This window comes from Pogoniulus pusillus, chromosome Z, assembly GCF_015220805.1.
Source record: "Pogoniulus pusillus isolate bPogPus1 chromosome Z, bPogPus1.pri, whole genome shotgun sequence".
In the NCBI taxonomy this organism is placed as follows: Eukaryota; Metazoa; Chordata; class Aves; order Piciformes; family Lybiidae; genus Pogoniulus; species Pogoniulus pusillus.
Genome location: NC_087309.1, coordinates 72,157,357 through 72,169,826, shown reverse-complemented (window position 1 = coordinate 72,169,826; position 12,470 = coordinate 72,157,357). Strand labels below are relative to the sequence as shown.

Sequence of the window (12,470 nt, the reverse complement as noted above, 5' to 3'; positions counted from 1 at the left end):
CCTTCATTGCAGCTGCTGCACCAAGAGCTACAGAAAGAAACTGCTAGAGTCAGACTATTTTCTGCCAAGTGGCAATTTTGCTCACAAACTGCTTCCTTGGCATCTTCACAAGCATACCTTTTACAGAAGGGAATTTGTTAGGCACCAGAGAAACTTTTGCCGTATTTGTCCTGGACATGGTACTAAACCTGGGGAGAAGACCATGCCCCCTAAATCAACAGTTCTTGAAAGATGTGCAATTAGCATGAAAGAATCCACTGCAGAATAATCCTGGATTTTGCTGTTTGGGTGTTTTTTGGGTTTTTTGGGGGGTTTTTTGGCCTTTGTTTGTTTGGTTGGGGGGGGGGGTTTGTTTGGTTTTATTGTTGTTGTGCGGTGTTGGGTTCTTTAAAGAGAAGTTTTACTGATTTGAAAAGTGGACACATCAAGTCCTCTGTGAAAAGCTGCTCAGTTAACTGCAGAGCAGTTTGTCTTTCTGTCTAAACACATTATACTCTCCCAGAACCGTTAAGCCAGGGCTGCACTTTAGAGCATAGCCCTGGCGCTTGCCACCCTTCCCTTTGTCTGTTCCGAAGCCTTGCCGCTGCACAAAGAGCACTCTCATGACCCAGTTTACCACATCTAGAGTTTTCCCACACTTCAGACTTTGCAAAGAATTTGTAGGACTGAATCCAACACAATATGAAAGAGCTCCCAAAGCCAACCTTCTCCACAAAGCTTGCTGAGCTCATGTTTATCTATTATTTAGGAATAGTCCCTGGACAATCTTGTGTTATCTGGAAGGTGACTACTCTCTTTCGGCAGTAAATCACCCATTTCGGGGAGGTGCCAAGGAAGGATGTGAGCCCAGTCTGGCTTACCAGGCAGAAAATCTCACATTTAGAAGTGATGCAAACTGCCTTTTCCCTGTCCTGAACTAGGAGAGTTAGCACTAGCACAGTTAGAGGCAGCAAGTTTCACAAAGGTAACTATCCAGCAGACCTGGAAAAGATAGCAAAGAACAGGACACTTCAGGAAAACTTCCTTTGCAGAAATGGGTATGGTACCTTTGTTATCTGAGTCGTACACTAAAGCATAAATTTACTCTTTATGAGCTCTTCTAAAATATGCCCTGTTTAATAATCTGTCTCAGCAAGAAAACACTTTAAAGTGTCTCTCACAATTAAACCCAGGCACAACCTCGTATAAATCAAAATTTTGCTACCATATCAAAATGTTACACTGGGGCTGTATAACATTGCCCATATCCTCATTACATGCTACACTAATTACTACCAGCAGACTCAGAATTTTTTGCACATTAGAGGCTTTTAGAGGAGCTATAAAAAATTTCAGGCGCCATTAATTTAAATTTGTATTGAAATTTCTTCTTGACAGATGGCCAAAAATTACTTACTATTTAGAGTACCAGAGCTGCCTGTTTGCACATTAGAAGAGGAAAGGGGAAAATTTAAAGCAAGAAGGAAATTTATGTCATGTTCATTACCTGTTAAATGTTAAGGAGCATTATCCTGCATGAATAAATTATTTCATAAAAGCACACAAGACTCCAGCTGCTGGCAACTAGCATCTTCTGGCTGACAAAAACAATCTCATGTCAAACAGCAGACAATCATAAAAAGCCTGTCTTAACCAGGAGTCACTTAAGGGAGGACAGATCGATCAAACATGTGACTAACTGCTACTCTGGACATCACTGAAAACATTTAAGGAAATTAGCAAACTATTTCACCTTGCAAAGCCGGCAGCAAGCCCCATAACGCTGACACACAAGCCAACTCACAACCTGAACATCGTGCAAGACAAACATCTACTTATCATTTCAAAGTAAACTGGCACAAAGTAGCAATGCTCTCTTCTCCTTCTCAAAGCAGCATGAACAACAGTGACTTTGAATCATTCCCAGACTAAATCAGCCTTTTTAGTATAAACATTTCCTGTAATACCCATGCCAGCATAAACGCCACAACATCCCACACGTTACAGAAACATGACTAATGTATTTTGTTTAAAAACAGCAACTGGCACATACTAGCAGTTCTCCTAATTCACTTTTTTGAGTGAAATGTTTGTGGTTCCAATTGTACAGGTATGCAAACTCACTAAAGAAACCAGGAGGCTTGTATTCCTACTTTGGGCAGGAATTTAGGTATCTGCCTTGTTTGTTTGGGTGCAGGAATAAGTACAACGGTCTAATTTGTTCACAGGAAACAGGGGGCATTCTAGTGAAGTCATCATTAATCTGCACTCAGTCTTGTCACATAAAGCAATACTCTCAGTTTCTAGACCTCGTGAAAAGAAGCTGAACTAGAATCGGACACATTGTTGTCCTATGTTGGCAGATAGACAGCTTCAGTTCCTTTGCTGCTCACAGTAAAAACTGACAGCTCCCGTCAACTCCTGGTTGTTATGCAGAGCCATATGGGTAACAGCAAAACTGACAACCATCAGCTCAGCTGCATTCAGCTGGGACGTGCACAGTTGCCAGTGGAAGAACGGTGCACTGGGGAAGGCTGCAGGACACATCCTCACCTAGTGCTGCCAGAAAAGAGAAGCCATAGCCCCCTGCACAGCAGCCTCAGCAATATACGTCTCCAGTGGGGACAAAGCCTGTGCCAGGCACCCTGCACCTCCTGATGTCTTCCAGTGCACACCAGTAACATATGCCTTGCAAGTTCCTAGTAAGCTCATCTGATGCATCCAAGACACATGCTGTGAACACCTCTGCTGCCATTTGGCCAAGCCCAGGAATAAATTGCATCTTTGTAAAAAAAGTACCACTGAAAACTTTAAAAATTGATTATAAGTGTTCAATAAGGCATAGGCATAGGTTTTGCCCTCTGTAAGAGAAGTGTATCTTTCACTTCACACTCACAATGACCTAAAAAGGCCTAAATCCTCTGCTTCTGAAAACTGCGCAAGCCACTCAGGCTCTACTCTATAACTACACCCAGCAATGCAGAGCTGGGCAGACAAATACACAGCTGGCAACTTTGAGGTCTGCTGTCAGTAGGCAAACCACTAAGGAAACTGAGGTGAGCAGGCAGATCCAGAAGAGGGAACAGCCAGACACATCTCCTCACTTGCAGCATTAAAAGCCCTATGAGCTCTGAGGGACTCTTGTGGCTATCCAGTTATGGACAAGAATCCAGCAACGTTTGCTGAACTGGTTGAATGCGTCATTGAATGCTCAAAGTTACACAAGCTGCACTGTGTGTATTACCTCAATTTATAAGCGCTGCTATGCACAGAAGGGTGTGCACATGTGTGTCGTGGGGTCATTCTGAGCCTGAAAATTAAATTTTGGAAAACAAACCTGGGATACTCAGTGTAAGTACCACCTTTGTAGAGGCAGGGAGCAGCAGTTCACTCCTCTCCAGCTACTTTGGTGAGGAAAAACGTCAGTAACCAAACTCTCCCCTGTGGGCAGCAGAGCTTTTCTTCTGCAACTGTATTATTAGGATCTAAAAAAATTATGGCTTACAGTCTCCAAACTACTTAAAACTACTGGTTAATTCTTTCTGTCTCATAAATTTTGCAGAGACACCAGTCAACACTTTTCCAGCATCCAGGAACAGCTTCAATGCTGTTCCACCAAACACACTGGCCAGCATATCACCTGCAATTCCAGATACCTCAATATCAACTGCCTTTTACAAGTGTCACATACAATATATACAGGGCTTCACCAATCAACTTGAGGGTCACAATCTGGTTTCTCTTTGTGACTCTTTCCACCATTCTGGACCATACTGCACAAAAAGGAAGCATGCAACTCTTTTGAGTCACCCTTTATACCTAAAATGGAGTCCTACCTTGATGGAGTCTCTGTCTGCATGCAGAGCAGCCCCCATACACAAGGACAGGAGTAGATAATGGCAGGAGATGAGGAGGTAGGGAAAGACAGAAAGAGAAAAGTACTCGTTAGTTTACATAAAATTATACATTTATCATACTCAGAAGAAAGAATTTTGATGTCTGTTAAATAATAAATTGCACTGATGTTAACTTTTCTATGAAGTTAATTATTAATACTGTACAGCCATTATAGACTTATAAAAATGGATTTCTAAACTTGCATACAATTTCCAGCTACAGCTACATGAAAAATACCAAAGCAGTTAGCTAGGAATTCTTGTGATTTCTTTTTTCTCTTTCTTTTTAAGAAGAGTATTTTAAAACAAGGAATAAAGAAAAGAGAAACAAAATGAAGTCACATATCAATCTGGCAGTGCATACCTCTTTGGTGATCGTTATCATGGTGTTTCTTCTCATCTTTAATTGGGAGGTGGGACTGCCCCCCCAGTGCACTGGACAGTGCCAGGAGACCAGCACTGCTGCCGATGGGTGGGATGGCTGGAGGCTGCAAGCCCGAGGGGTGTGGAGTAAGTGGCACAGGAAGACCATGTCCATGTGATAAATGCTGGGCCTGGAGTTGTTGCTGCTGTGAAAAACGTCACACAGATATTGAATTTGTTCAGCAAGCTAGGAGTCATCTGATTGATCCTGTACGTCAAATGTGACTGATCAGATAAGACAATGCAACTGACTGATCCAGGTATCAATTATCACAAACAGTTTGGTGTTTAAAAAATGTTCATATGTTTGGACGTAACATAACTGGTGAAATTTAGGATGAATTAAAAGACACACACAACTCCCCCAAAGAAACAAAAAACCCCACCAAAATAACCAATGACAAATATCACCCCAACCTACAACCAAAAAAACAAACAATGAAGAAATTTTACAGTTTTGGTGAAGTTTTTATTTCTCTGACCAAAGTATCACATCTTACTCTTTCTAGCAGAAATACACCGCATGTACAATCAAAACACGTAACCAGAAAGAAATAAAAAAAAAAAGGCTGAAAATTGAGAAAATTAGTGTTAAAGAGTTCTCCCAGTGCTACTGCACAGCATGCAGTGAGAGTTAATTTGAAAGAGAAAATCTGAATTAACAATCCAGAAAAGGGAATTGGTTACAGTCACCGTTTTAAGCCCTTTAAGTGTCCTCAGTGGTACTTGAGCAAATTACTAAAGAAAATCTAATGTAGCAAGGCTTGGATCCTCCTGTAGACTTGCTCAATAATGCTGAAATAATTGGGCACTCTGTGCACGTTTAGTGATGCTCAAATGAAAAGCTAGAGGCCTGCCCTTGTACTCTTCTCTAGCTGCTGACTCTGTGTTGTGACAGGTTTATTTGAGTGGGACTGTGATGCATGCACCAGTAACTGTGCTGACAAGAGTTTAAAGTAATTTTTACCAGTACATTGGCAACACATAGAGAAAGCCCTTGAGAGATTCGAATTGCAGTGCTTGACCCCAACCAGGGTTGCATCAAGCTCTGTGTTTTACTAACCATTATGGGGTAGATTGTTTGTAGCTATTCAATAGGAAAGCAGCAGGGAAAAAAAAAAAAAAGAAAGAAAAAAAAAAAAAAAGTGGAAAAGTTATGTATAATATATCCCAAGTGAGATCCATAACTAGATTAGTCACGGAATTTTCTTTTTGTTTTCAAGCAGTCACTGCTCAGCATTCAAGTTAAATGAAATCACAGGTCCTCTAGGACTGCTGCATCTCCCCTGCACATCTATATACAGGACTTTCAAAGAAGCACAAATGGAAACTTAACTCACTTCATAGAAAAGCATTTCACTTCAAATTCCTAACTGTGATGATTCAAGTCTTGCTTTTATTTTTCATTTGAAGTTAAATTCACGTCACACCTTTCAAGTGAGCTCTTTAATCAATCAAGAAAAAGTGGGTTGTTCACTTGATTTTTACCTCCTCACCTTAGCATGAATCCTTACATAAAGGTGATCTGGAAGTAAAAGACTACAAGTGACATACAGCATGCTACGTTACTTGTGCACCACACTGCATGCACACCTCCCTTAACACTCTTCTGTGAAAGTACAAGCCCTTTTCTACCTCTTGTTAATACATCCTGTGCAGTGGAATCAGACTGGTAGTGGCATACACATCATACAAGCCAGATCAATGCCAGAGATATGACTGGAAATGAAGATGAGAAGTTAAGAAAAACAGAAAACCAGAAAGAAGTTTCCACTCAGGTGGAAGTTGGAAGGTTCAGTCCTTTTTCTACTTGTGAACCCATGTCATTCAAGCAAGTGTTCCTTCTTATTGGAAGTATCAAACACATTATACTTGCTGTTACGGAAAGATGCTTTGTTTCTAACTACAACAAAATGAAGCAAGAGCCAACAAAAAGTATTGTTTGGTTTCAGGGTTTGAGTGGGGCTGCCTTACTGCAAGGAAGCAAGGGTCTGGACCACATAACCTATGAGGAGCATCTGAGGGAGCTAGGATTTAGGACTCTTTAGGAAGGACAGGCAGGGCAGATGAGGAGGGGGTGCTGCTCTCTACATCAATGAGCAGCTAGAATGGTGGAGCTTCATCTTGCAAGTGAAGGCAAAAAGACGGAGTGCCTACAGGCCAAGGTAAAGGGAAGGGGACATTACAGTGGAGGTCTGTCACAGACCACCGGACCAGGAAGACCAAATGGATGAGGCCCTCTATAGACAAACAGAAGTTGCTGCCCATTCACAAGCCCTGGTCATCATGGGGCACTTTAACCACCCTTACATCTGTTGCAAAAATAAGACAGCAAGGTATAGGCAATCCAAGAGATTCCTGGAATGCATCAACGATAACTTCCTCCTCCAAGTGACAGAGGAGCCAACAAGAAGGGGTGCCATGATGGACCTTGTTTTCACCAACAGGGAGGGACTGGTGGGGAATGTTAAGCTTATGGGTAGTCTTGGTTGCAGTGACCATGAGGTGCTGGAGTCTGAGATCCTAAGAGCAGTGAAGACAGGGGTGCTCAGCAACCTCAACTTCAGAAGAGCTGATTTTGGCCTCCTCAGGGACCTCCTTGGTTGGATATCATGAGAAAAGGCCCTGGAGGGACTGGGAGTCCAGAAAAGCCAGCTAACTTTCAATTATCATCTTCTTCAGGCTAAAAGGCTCTGCATTCTGAAAAGGAAGAAATCACGTAAAAATGCCAGGAGGCCTGCATAGATGACCAAAGAACTCCTGGCCAAAATCAAGCACAAAAGGAGACTGCAGGGAGAGGGAGCAGGGACAGGTAACCTGGAATGATTTCAAGGAAATTGCTTGGGAAACCAGGGACAAGGTTAGAAAGGCTAAAGTCTTGATAGAAATAAATCTGCCTAGAGACATCAAAGATAACAAAAAACTTTTCACAGGTACATTAGAGGAAGAAGTAGGGACAACGTGGGGGCCCTTCATAGAGATCCAGGTGACCTAGTTACTGGGGATATGGAGAAATAATGACTTTTTTGCTTCGGTCTTCACTGGCAACTACTTGAGCCACACCACCCAAGACAGGGAGGATAGTGACTCAATCTTTGGTAGTCAAACCAGCCATCCTCGCGGTACTCAGCCCCCTGAGCTGAAAGATGATGTCGAAGATCAAAGTAATCCCCTTGTAATCCAGGAAATAGAAGTGAAGGACTTGCTAAGGGAATTGGACACCCCTAAGTCTATGGGGCTGGACAGGATCCACCTGAGAGTGCTGAGGGAGCTGGCAGATGAACTGGCCAGACCGCTCTCCATCATCTATCAGTAGTCCTGGTTAACAGGGGAAGTCCTGGATGACTAAAAACTTCCTAATGTGACACTCATCTACAAGAAGGGCAAGAAGGAGGATCCGGGGAAATACAGGCCTGTCAGCCTGACCTTGGTACTGGGGAATATTATGAAACAGTTCATCTGGGGGTGATCACACAGCAAGTGCAGCATAATCAGGCCCAGCCAATATGGGTTCATGAAGGGGAAGTCCTGTTTAACCAACCTTATCTCCTTCTACGATCAGGTGACCCACGTAGCAGATAAGAGAAAAGTGGTCAATGTTGTCTACCTGGACTTCAGTAAGGCATTTGACACCATTTCCCACAGGATTGGTAGGTGGACTCTTTGCTGAGTTAAAAACTGGACAGAAGGCCAAGCCCAGAGAGTTGTGGTCAATGGGGCTAAATCCAGTTAGCAACCGGTCACAAGTGTAGTCCCTCAGGGCTCAGTTTTGGGGTCAGTCTTGTTTAATCTCTTCATCAATGACCTGGATGGGGGGATGGAATGCACCCCCAACAAGTTTGCAGATTACATCAAATTAAGCAGAAGTGTCAATCTGCTGGAGGGTAGGAAGGCCTTGCAGAGGGATGTGGACAGTCTGGAGTGATGGGCTGAGGCCAATTGCATGAGGTTTAACAAGGCCAAGCACCGGGTCATGGACTTTGGCCACAACAACCCCCAGCAACCCTACAGGCTGGGGAAGGAGTGGCTGGAGAGCTGCCTGGTGGAAAAGGAACTGTGGGTGTTGGTGGACAGACGGCTGAACATGAGCCAGCAGTGTGCCTAGGTGGCCAAGAAGGCAAACAGCATCCTGGTCTGCATCAGAAATGGTGTGACCAGCAGGAGTAAGGAGGTGATCATGCCTCTGTACTTGGCACTCATGAGACTACACCTCGAGTACTGTGTCCAGTTTTGGTCACCACAGTACAGAAGGGACACTGAGGTGCTGAAGCAGGTGCAGAGAAGGGTAATGAGGCTGGGGAGAGGTCTGGAAAACATGACCTACAAGGAGCAGCTAAGTGAACTGGGGCTGCTTAGTCTGGAGAAGAGGAATCTGAGAGGGGACCTTACTGCCCTCTACAACTACCTAAAAGGAGGCCGTAGTGAGGCTGGAGCTGGTCTCTTCTTCCAAATTACTAACGATAGGACAAGAGGAAATGTCCTCAAGATGCATCAGGGGAGGTTTAGGTTGGATGTTTGGAGGAAGTTCTTTCCTGAGCAGGTGGTCAGGCACTGAACAGGCTGCCCAGTGAGGTGGTGGAGTCACCATCCCTGGAAGTGTTTAAAAGAAGGGAGGATGTGGTGCTTGAGACTATGGTCTAGTGATTAGGGATGCTGGGATGAAGGTTAGACTGGATGATCCTAGTGGTCCTTTCCAACCATAAGGATTCATCATGACTAGATGTTGTGCTGAGGGATTTAGTTTACTCAATGACTTCTCAGTGTGAAACTAATAATTTGACTCAGTGAACTTGAATGTCTTTTCCAATCTAAGAAATTCTGTGTTATTGTGATTGCTCAGTCTGGAGAAGAGGAGGCTTTGGTGAAAACTTATCACTCTCTACAACTATCTGAAGGGAGGTAGGAGTGAGGAGGGGGCCAGCCTTTTCTCCTTAATGACAAAAAATAGGACTAGAGGAAATGGTTATAATCTGAGCCAAGGGAAGTTTAGGCTAGATATTGGGCAATAATTCTTCACTGGCATGATCTGTCCAGGGCAGTGGTGAACTCACCACCCCTGAGGGGGTTCAAGTGCCCTGAGGCACTTGAACTGAGCCCTTGCTCAGGCAACTGCCCTGAGCCCTGAGGCAAGCCAGGGATGATGCACCAGGACAATCTGAGGAAATCAAGGGGACTTGGCACAAGGGGACGACAGGGCCAGCCCAGCTGAAGTGCCTCAGTGCAAATGCACAGAGCTTGGGCAACAAACAGGGATGAAGTAAGGGCCACTGTGCTGCTGGGATGCCATGACATAGTGGCTATTACTGAAACTTGGTGAGATGACTCCCATGACTGGAATGTAGGGATACATGGGCACAAGCTTTTTAGAAAGGGCAGGCAGGAAAGAAGAGGAGAAAGCATTGCCCTCTATATCAGTGACCAGCTAGAATCAGAGGAGCTCCACCTGGGGAAGGATGCTGAGCTGATTGAGAGTGTGTCGGTTAAAATTGAAGGGAAGACAGGGGAGGGTGGCATTACTGTTGGGGTCTGCTACAGGCCACCTGACCAGCAGAACCAAGCAGATGAGGCCCTTCACAGGCAAATAGAAGTGGCTTTCAGGTCACAGGTCCTGGTCCTCAAGAGGGTTTTCAATCACACCGACCTCTGCTGGAGGGACAACACAGCAAGGCAGAAGCAATCCAGGATGTTCCTGGATTGCATAGATGACAACTTCCTCTTCCAAATGGTAGAGAAACCAACAAGAAAAGGTGCTACACTGGACCGTGTCCTCACCAGCAGGGAAGAGCTTGTGACGAATGTGAGGCTCAGGGACAGCTTTGGTTGCAGTGAACAGGAAGCAGTTGAATTTAAGATCGTCAGGGCAACCAAAAGGATATACTCTAAGCTTGGAATTCTAGACTTGAAGTGTGCAGACTTTGATCTCTTCAAGGATCTGCTGGCCAAAGTATTATAGGCTGAGGCCCTAGAGGGAAGAGGGGCCCAAGACAGCTGGTCAGTACTTGGGGATCACCTCCTATGTGTCCAGGAGCTGGTTAGTATTCAAGGTCACCTCCTCTGTGTCTAAGATCAATGTATACCAACAAAGAGGAAAGCAGGGAAGAATGCTAGGAGGCCTGCCTGGCTGAGCAAGGAGCTCCTGGACATGCTGTCACACAAAAAGAAACTACAAGAAGTGGAAGAAAAAACAGCTAAAATGGGGGGGATATAAGGAAGCTGCCTGAGCAGCTAGAGATCTGGTGAAACGGTCACAGGTGACATGGAAAAGGCTGAGGTTCTCAACAACTTCTTTACCTCAGTCTTCACTGCAAACGCCTCCAGCCACATTCCTGCAGTCATAGAAGATAATGGCAAGGACTGGAAAAAGAACTGCCCATCATAAGTGAAGATCAGGTTTGTGATCACCTGAAGAACCTGAAAGTGTTCAAGGCCATGGGACCTAAAGAGATACACCCACGGGTGCTGAGGGAACTAGCAGATGAGGTTGCTAAACCCCTCTCTATTCTATTCCAAAACTCATGGCAATCTGGTGAAGTCCCCACTGACTGGAAAAGGGGAAACAGAACTCCCATGTTCAAAAAGGGCAGGAGCCAGGGAACTACAGGCCAGGCAGTCTCATCTCTGTGCCCAGTAAGATTATGGAGCAGATCCTCCTGGAGGCACTACTGAAACAGAGGAATAGTGAAGAGGTGATTTGCTACAATCAGCATAGCTTCATCAAGAACAAATCCTGCCTGACAAACCTGGTGGCCTTCTATGAACAGGTCACCACATTCATAGATGAGGGGCAAGCAACTGATGTAATTTACCTAGACCTGAGCAATGCCTTTCACACTGTCCCACACTGCATCCTTGTCTCCAAGCTGGTGAAACGCGCGTTTGATGGGTGGACCATGAGATGGATAAAGAACTGTGTGGATGGCTGCACCCAAAGAGCAGTTGTCAAAGGGTCCATGTCCATGTGGAGACCAGTGACAAGTGGAGTCCCTCAGGGATCAGTCCTAGGACTAGTCTTGTTCAACATCTTTGTCAGTGACATAGACAGTGGCATTGAGTGCACCCTCAGCAAGTTTGCTGATAACACCAAGCTGTGTGGTGCAGCAGACATGCTGGAGGGAAGGGATGCCATCCAGAGTGACGTGGAAAGGCTGGAGAGGTGGGCACAAGCCACCCTCATGAGGTTCAACAAGATCAAGTGTAGCGTCCCGCATCTGGATCAAGGCAATGCCAAGCACAAATCCAGGCTGGGCAGTGTGGCTGGAGAGCAGCCCTGAGGAAAAAGACTTGAGGTGAATGAGAAGCTCAGCATGAGCCAGCAGTGTGCACTTGCAGCCTGGAAAGCCAACTAGATCCTGGGCTGCATCAGGAGAAGTGTGGCCAGCAGGTTGAGGGAGGTGATCTTCCCCCTCTACTCTGCTTTGCTGAGACCCCAGCTGGAGTACTGTATCTATTTCTGAAGCCCCTATTACAAGAGAGATGTGGAGATGCTGCAGCATGTCCAGAGAAGGGCCACTGGGTGATCAGAGGGCTGGAGCATCTCTGCTATGAGAACACACTGAAAGAGTTGGGGCTGTTCAGTCTGGAGAGGAGGAGGCTCCCAGGTGACTTTATTGTGTCCTTACAGTATCTAAAAGTGGGATACAAAAAAGCTGGGGAGGGACTTTTTAGGCTATCAGGTAGGACTAGGAGGAACGGAGCAAAGCTGGAGGTGGATAGATTCAGACTGGACATGAGGAGGAAGTTCTTCATGATGATAGCGGTGAGATCCTTGTGGTCCCTTCCAACCCCGACTGATTGTATGATTCTAAGTGGTGTGTGGACCTGGAACTGAGGGACATAGTTTAGTGCTGATTCTTCAGTGATGGATCAAAGGCTGGACTGGACGGTTTCTGAAGTGTCTCGCAAAAATACATAGTCTGTGATTCTGTAATCCAGCTTGCCTGATCTGGGGAGAGAGGAGAGAAGCAAGAGCAAAAAAAAGGAACTGACAAAACCTGTGCTCTGGAGTCTCATTTTGGACACAGAAATTTTTCTTCCTGTTGAAGAATATGCTACACCACCATTGGAAGATGTCTGCCTGAATCCACCAGCAGCTTCAAGCAAAGGCTTTGAAAAAAGCACTGAGCTTTCACCTTGTCAACTATTTCACTGTCAAACAAGTGTACCAGACATGGG

At 45.0% G+C, this 12,470-nt stretch overlaps 1 protein-coding gene across 4 annotated transcripts in view; it reads right to left on the bottom strand.

Annotated features, from left to right (window-relative positions):
* The window catches only part of LOC135173699 (transducin-like enhancer protein 4), a 137,355-nt gene that overhangs the window by 56,469 nt on the left and 68,416 nt on the right, over nucleotides 1-12,470 (bottom strand). For 2 of the 4 annotated variants that reach the window (XM_064140801.1, XM_064140803.1), the window contains 2 exons: nucleotides 4,240-4,444; nucleotides 3,816-3,832 (listed from right to left, as the gene is read on the bottom strand). In XM_064140801.1, the coding sequence (XP_063996871.1) occupies nucleotides 3,816-3,832; nucleotides 4,240-4,444 (222 nt within the window). The remainder of the gene's footprint in view (nucleotides 1-3,815; nucleotides 3,833-4,239; nucleotides 4,445-12,470) is intronic. The other 2 variants (XM_064140802.1, XM_064140804.1) reach the window with 1 other exon arrangement.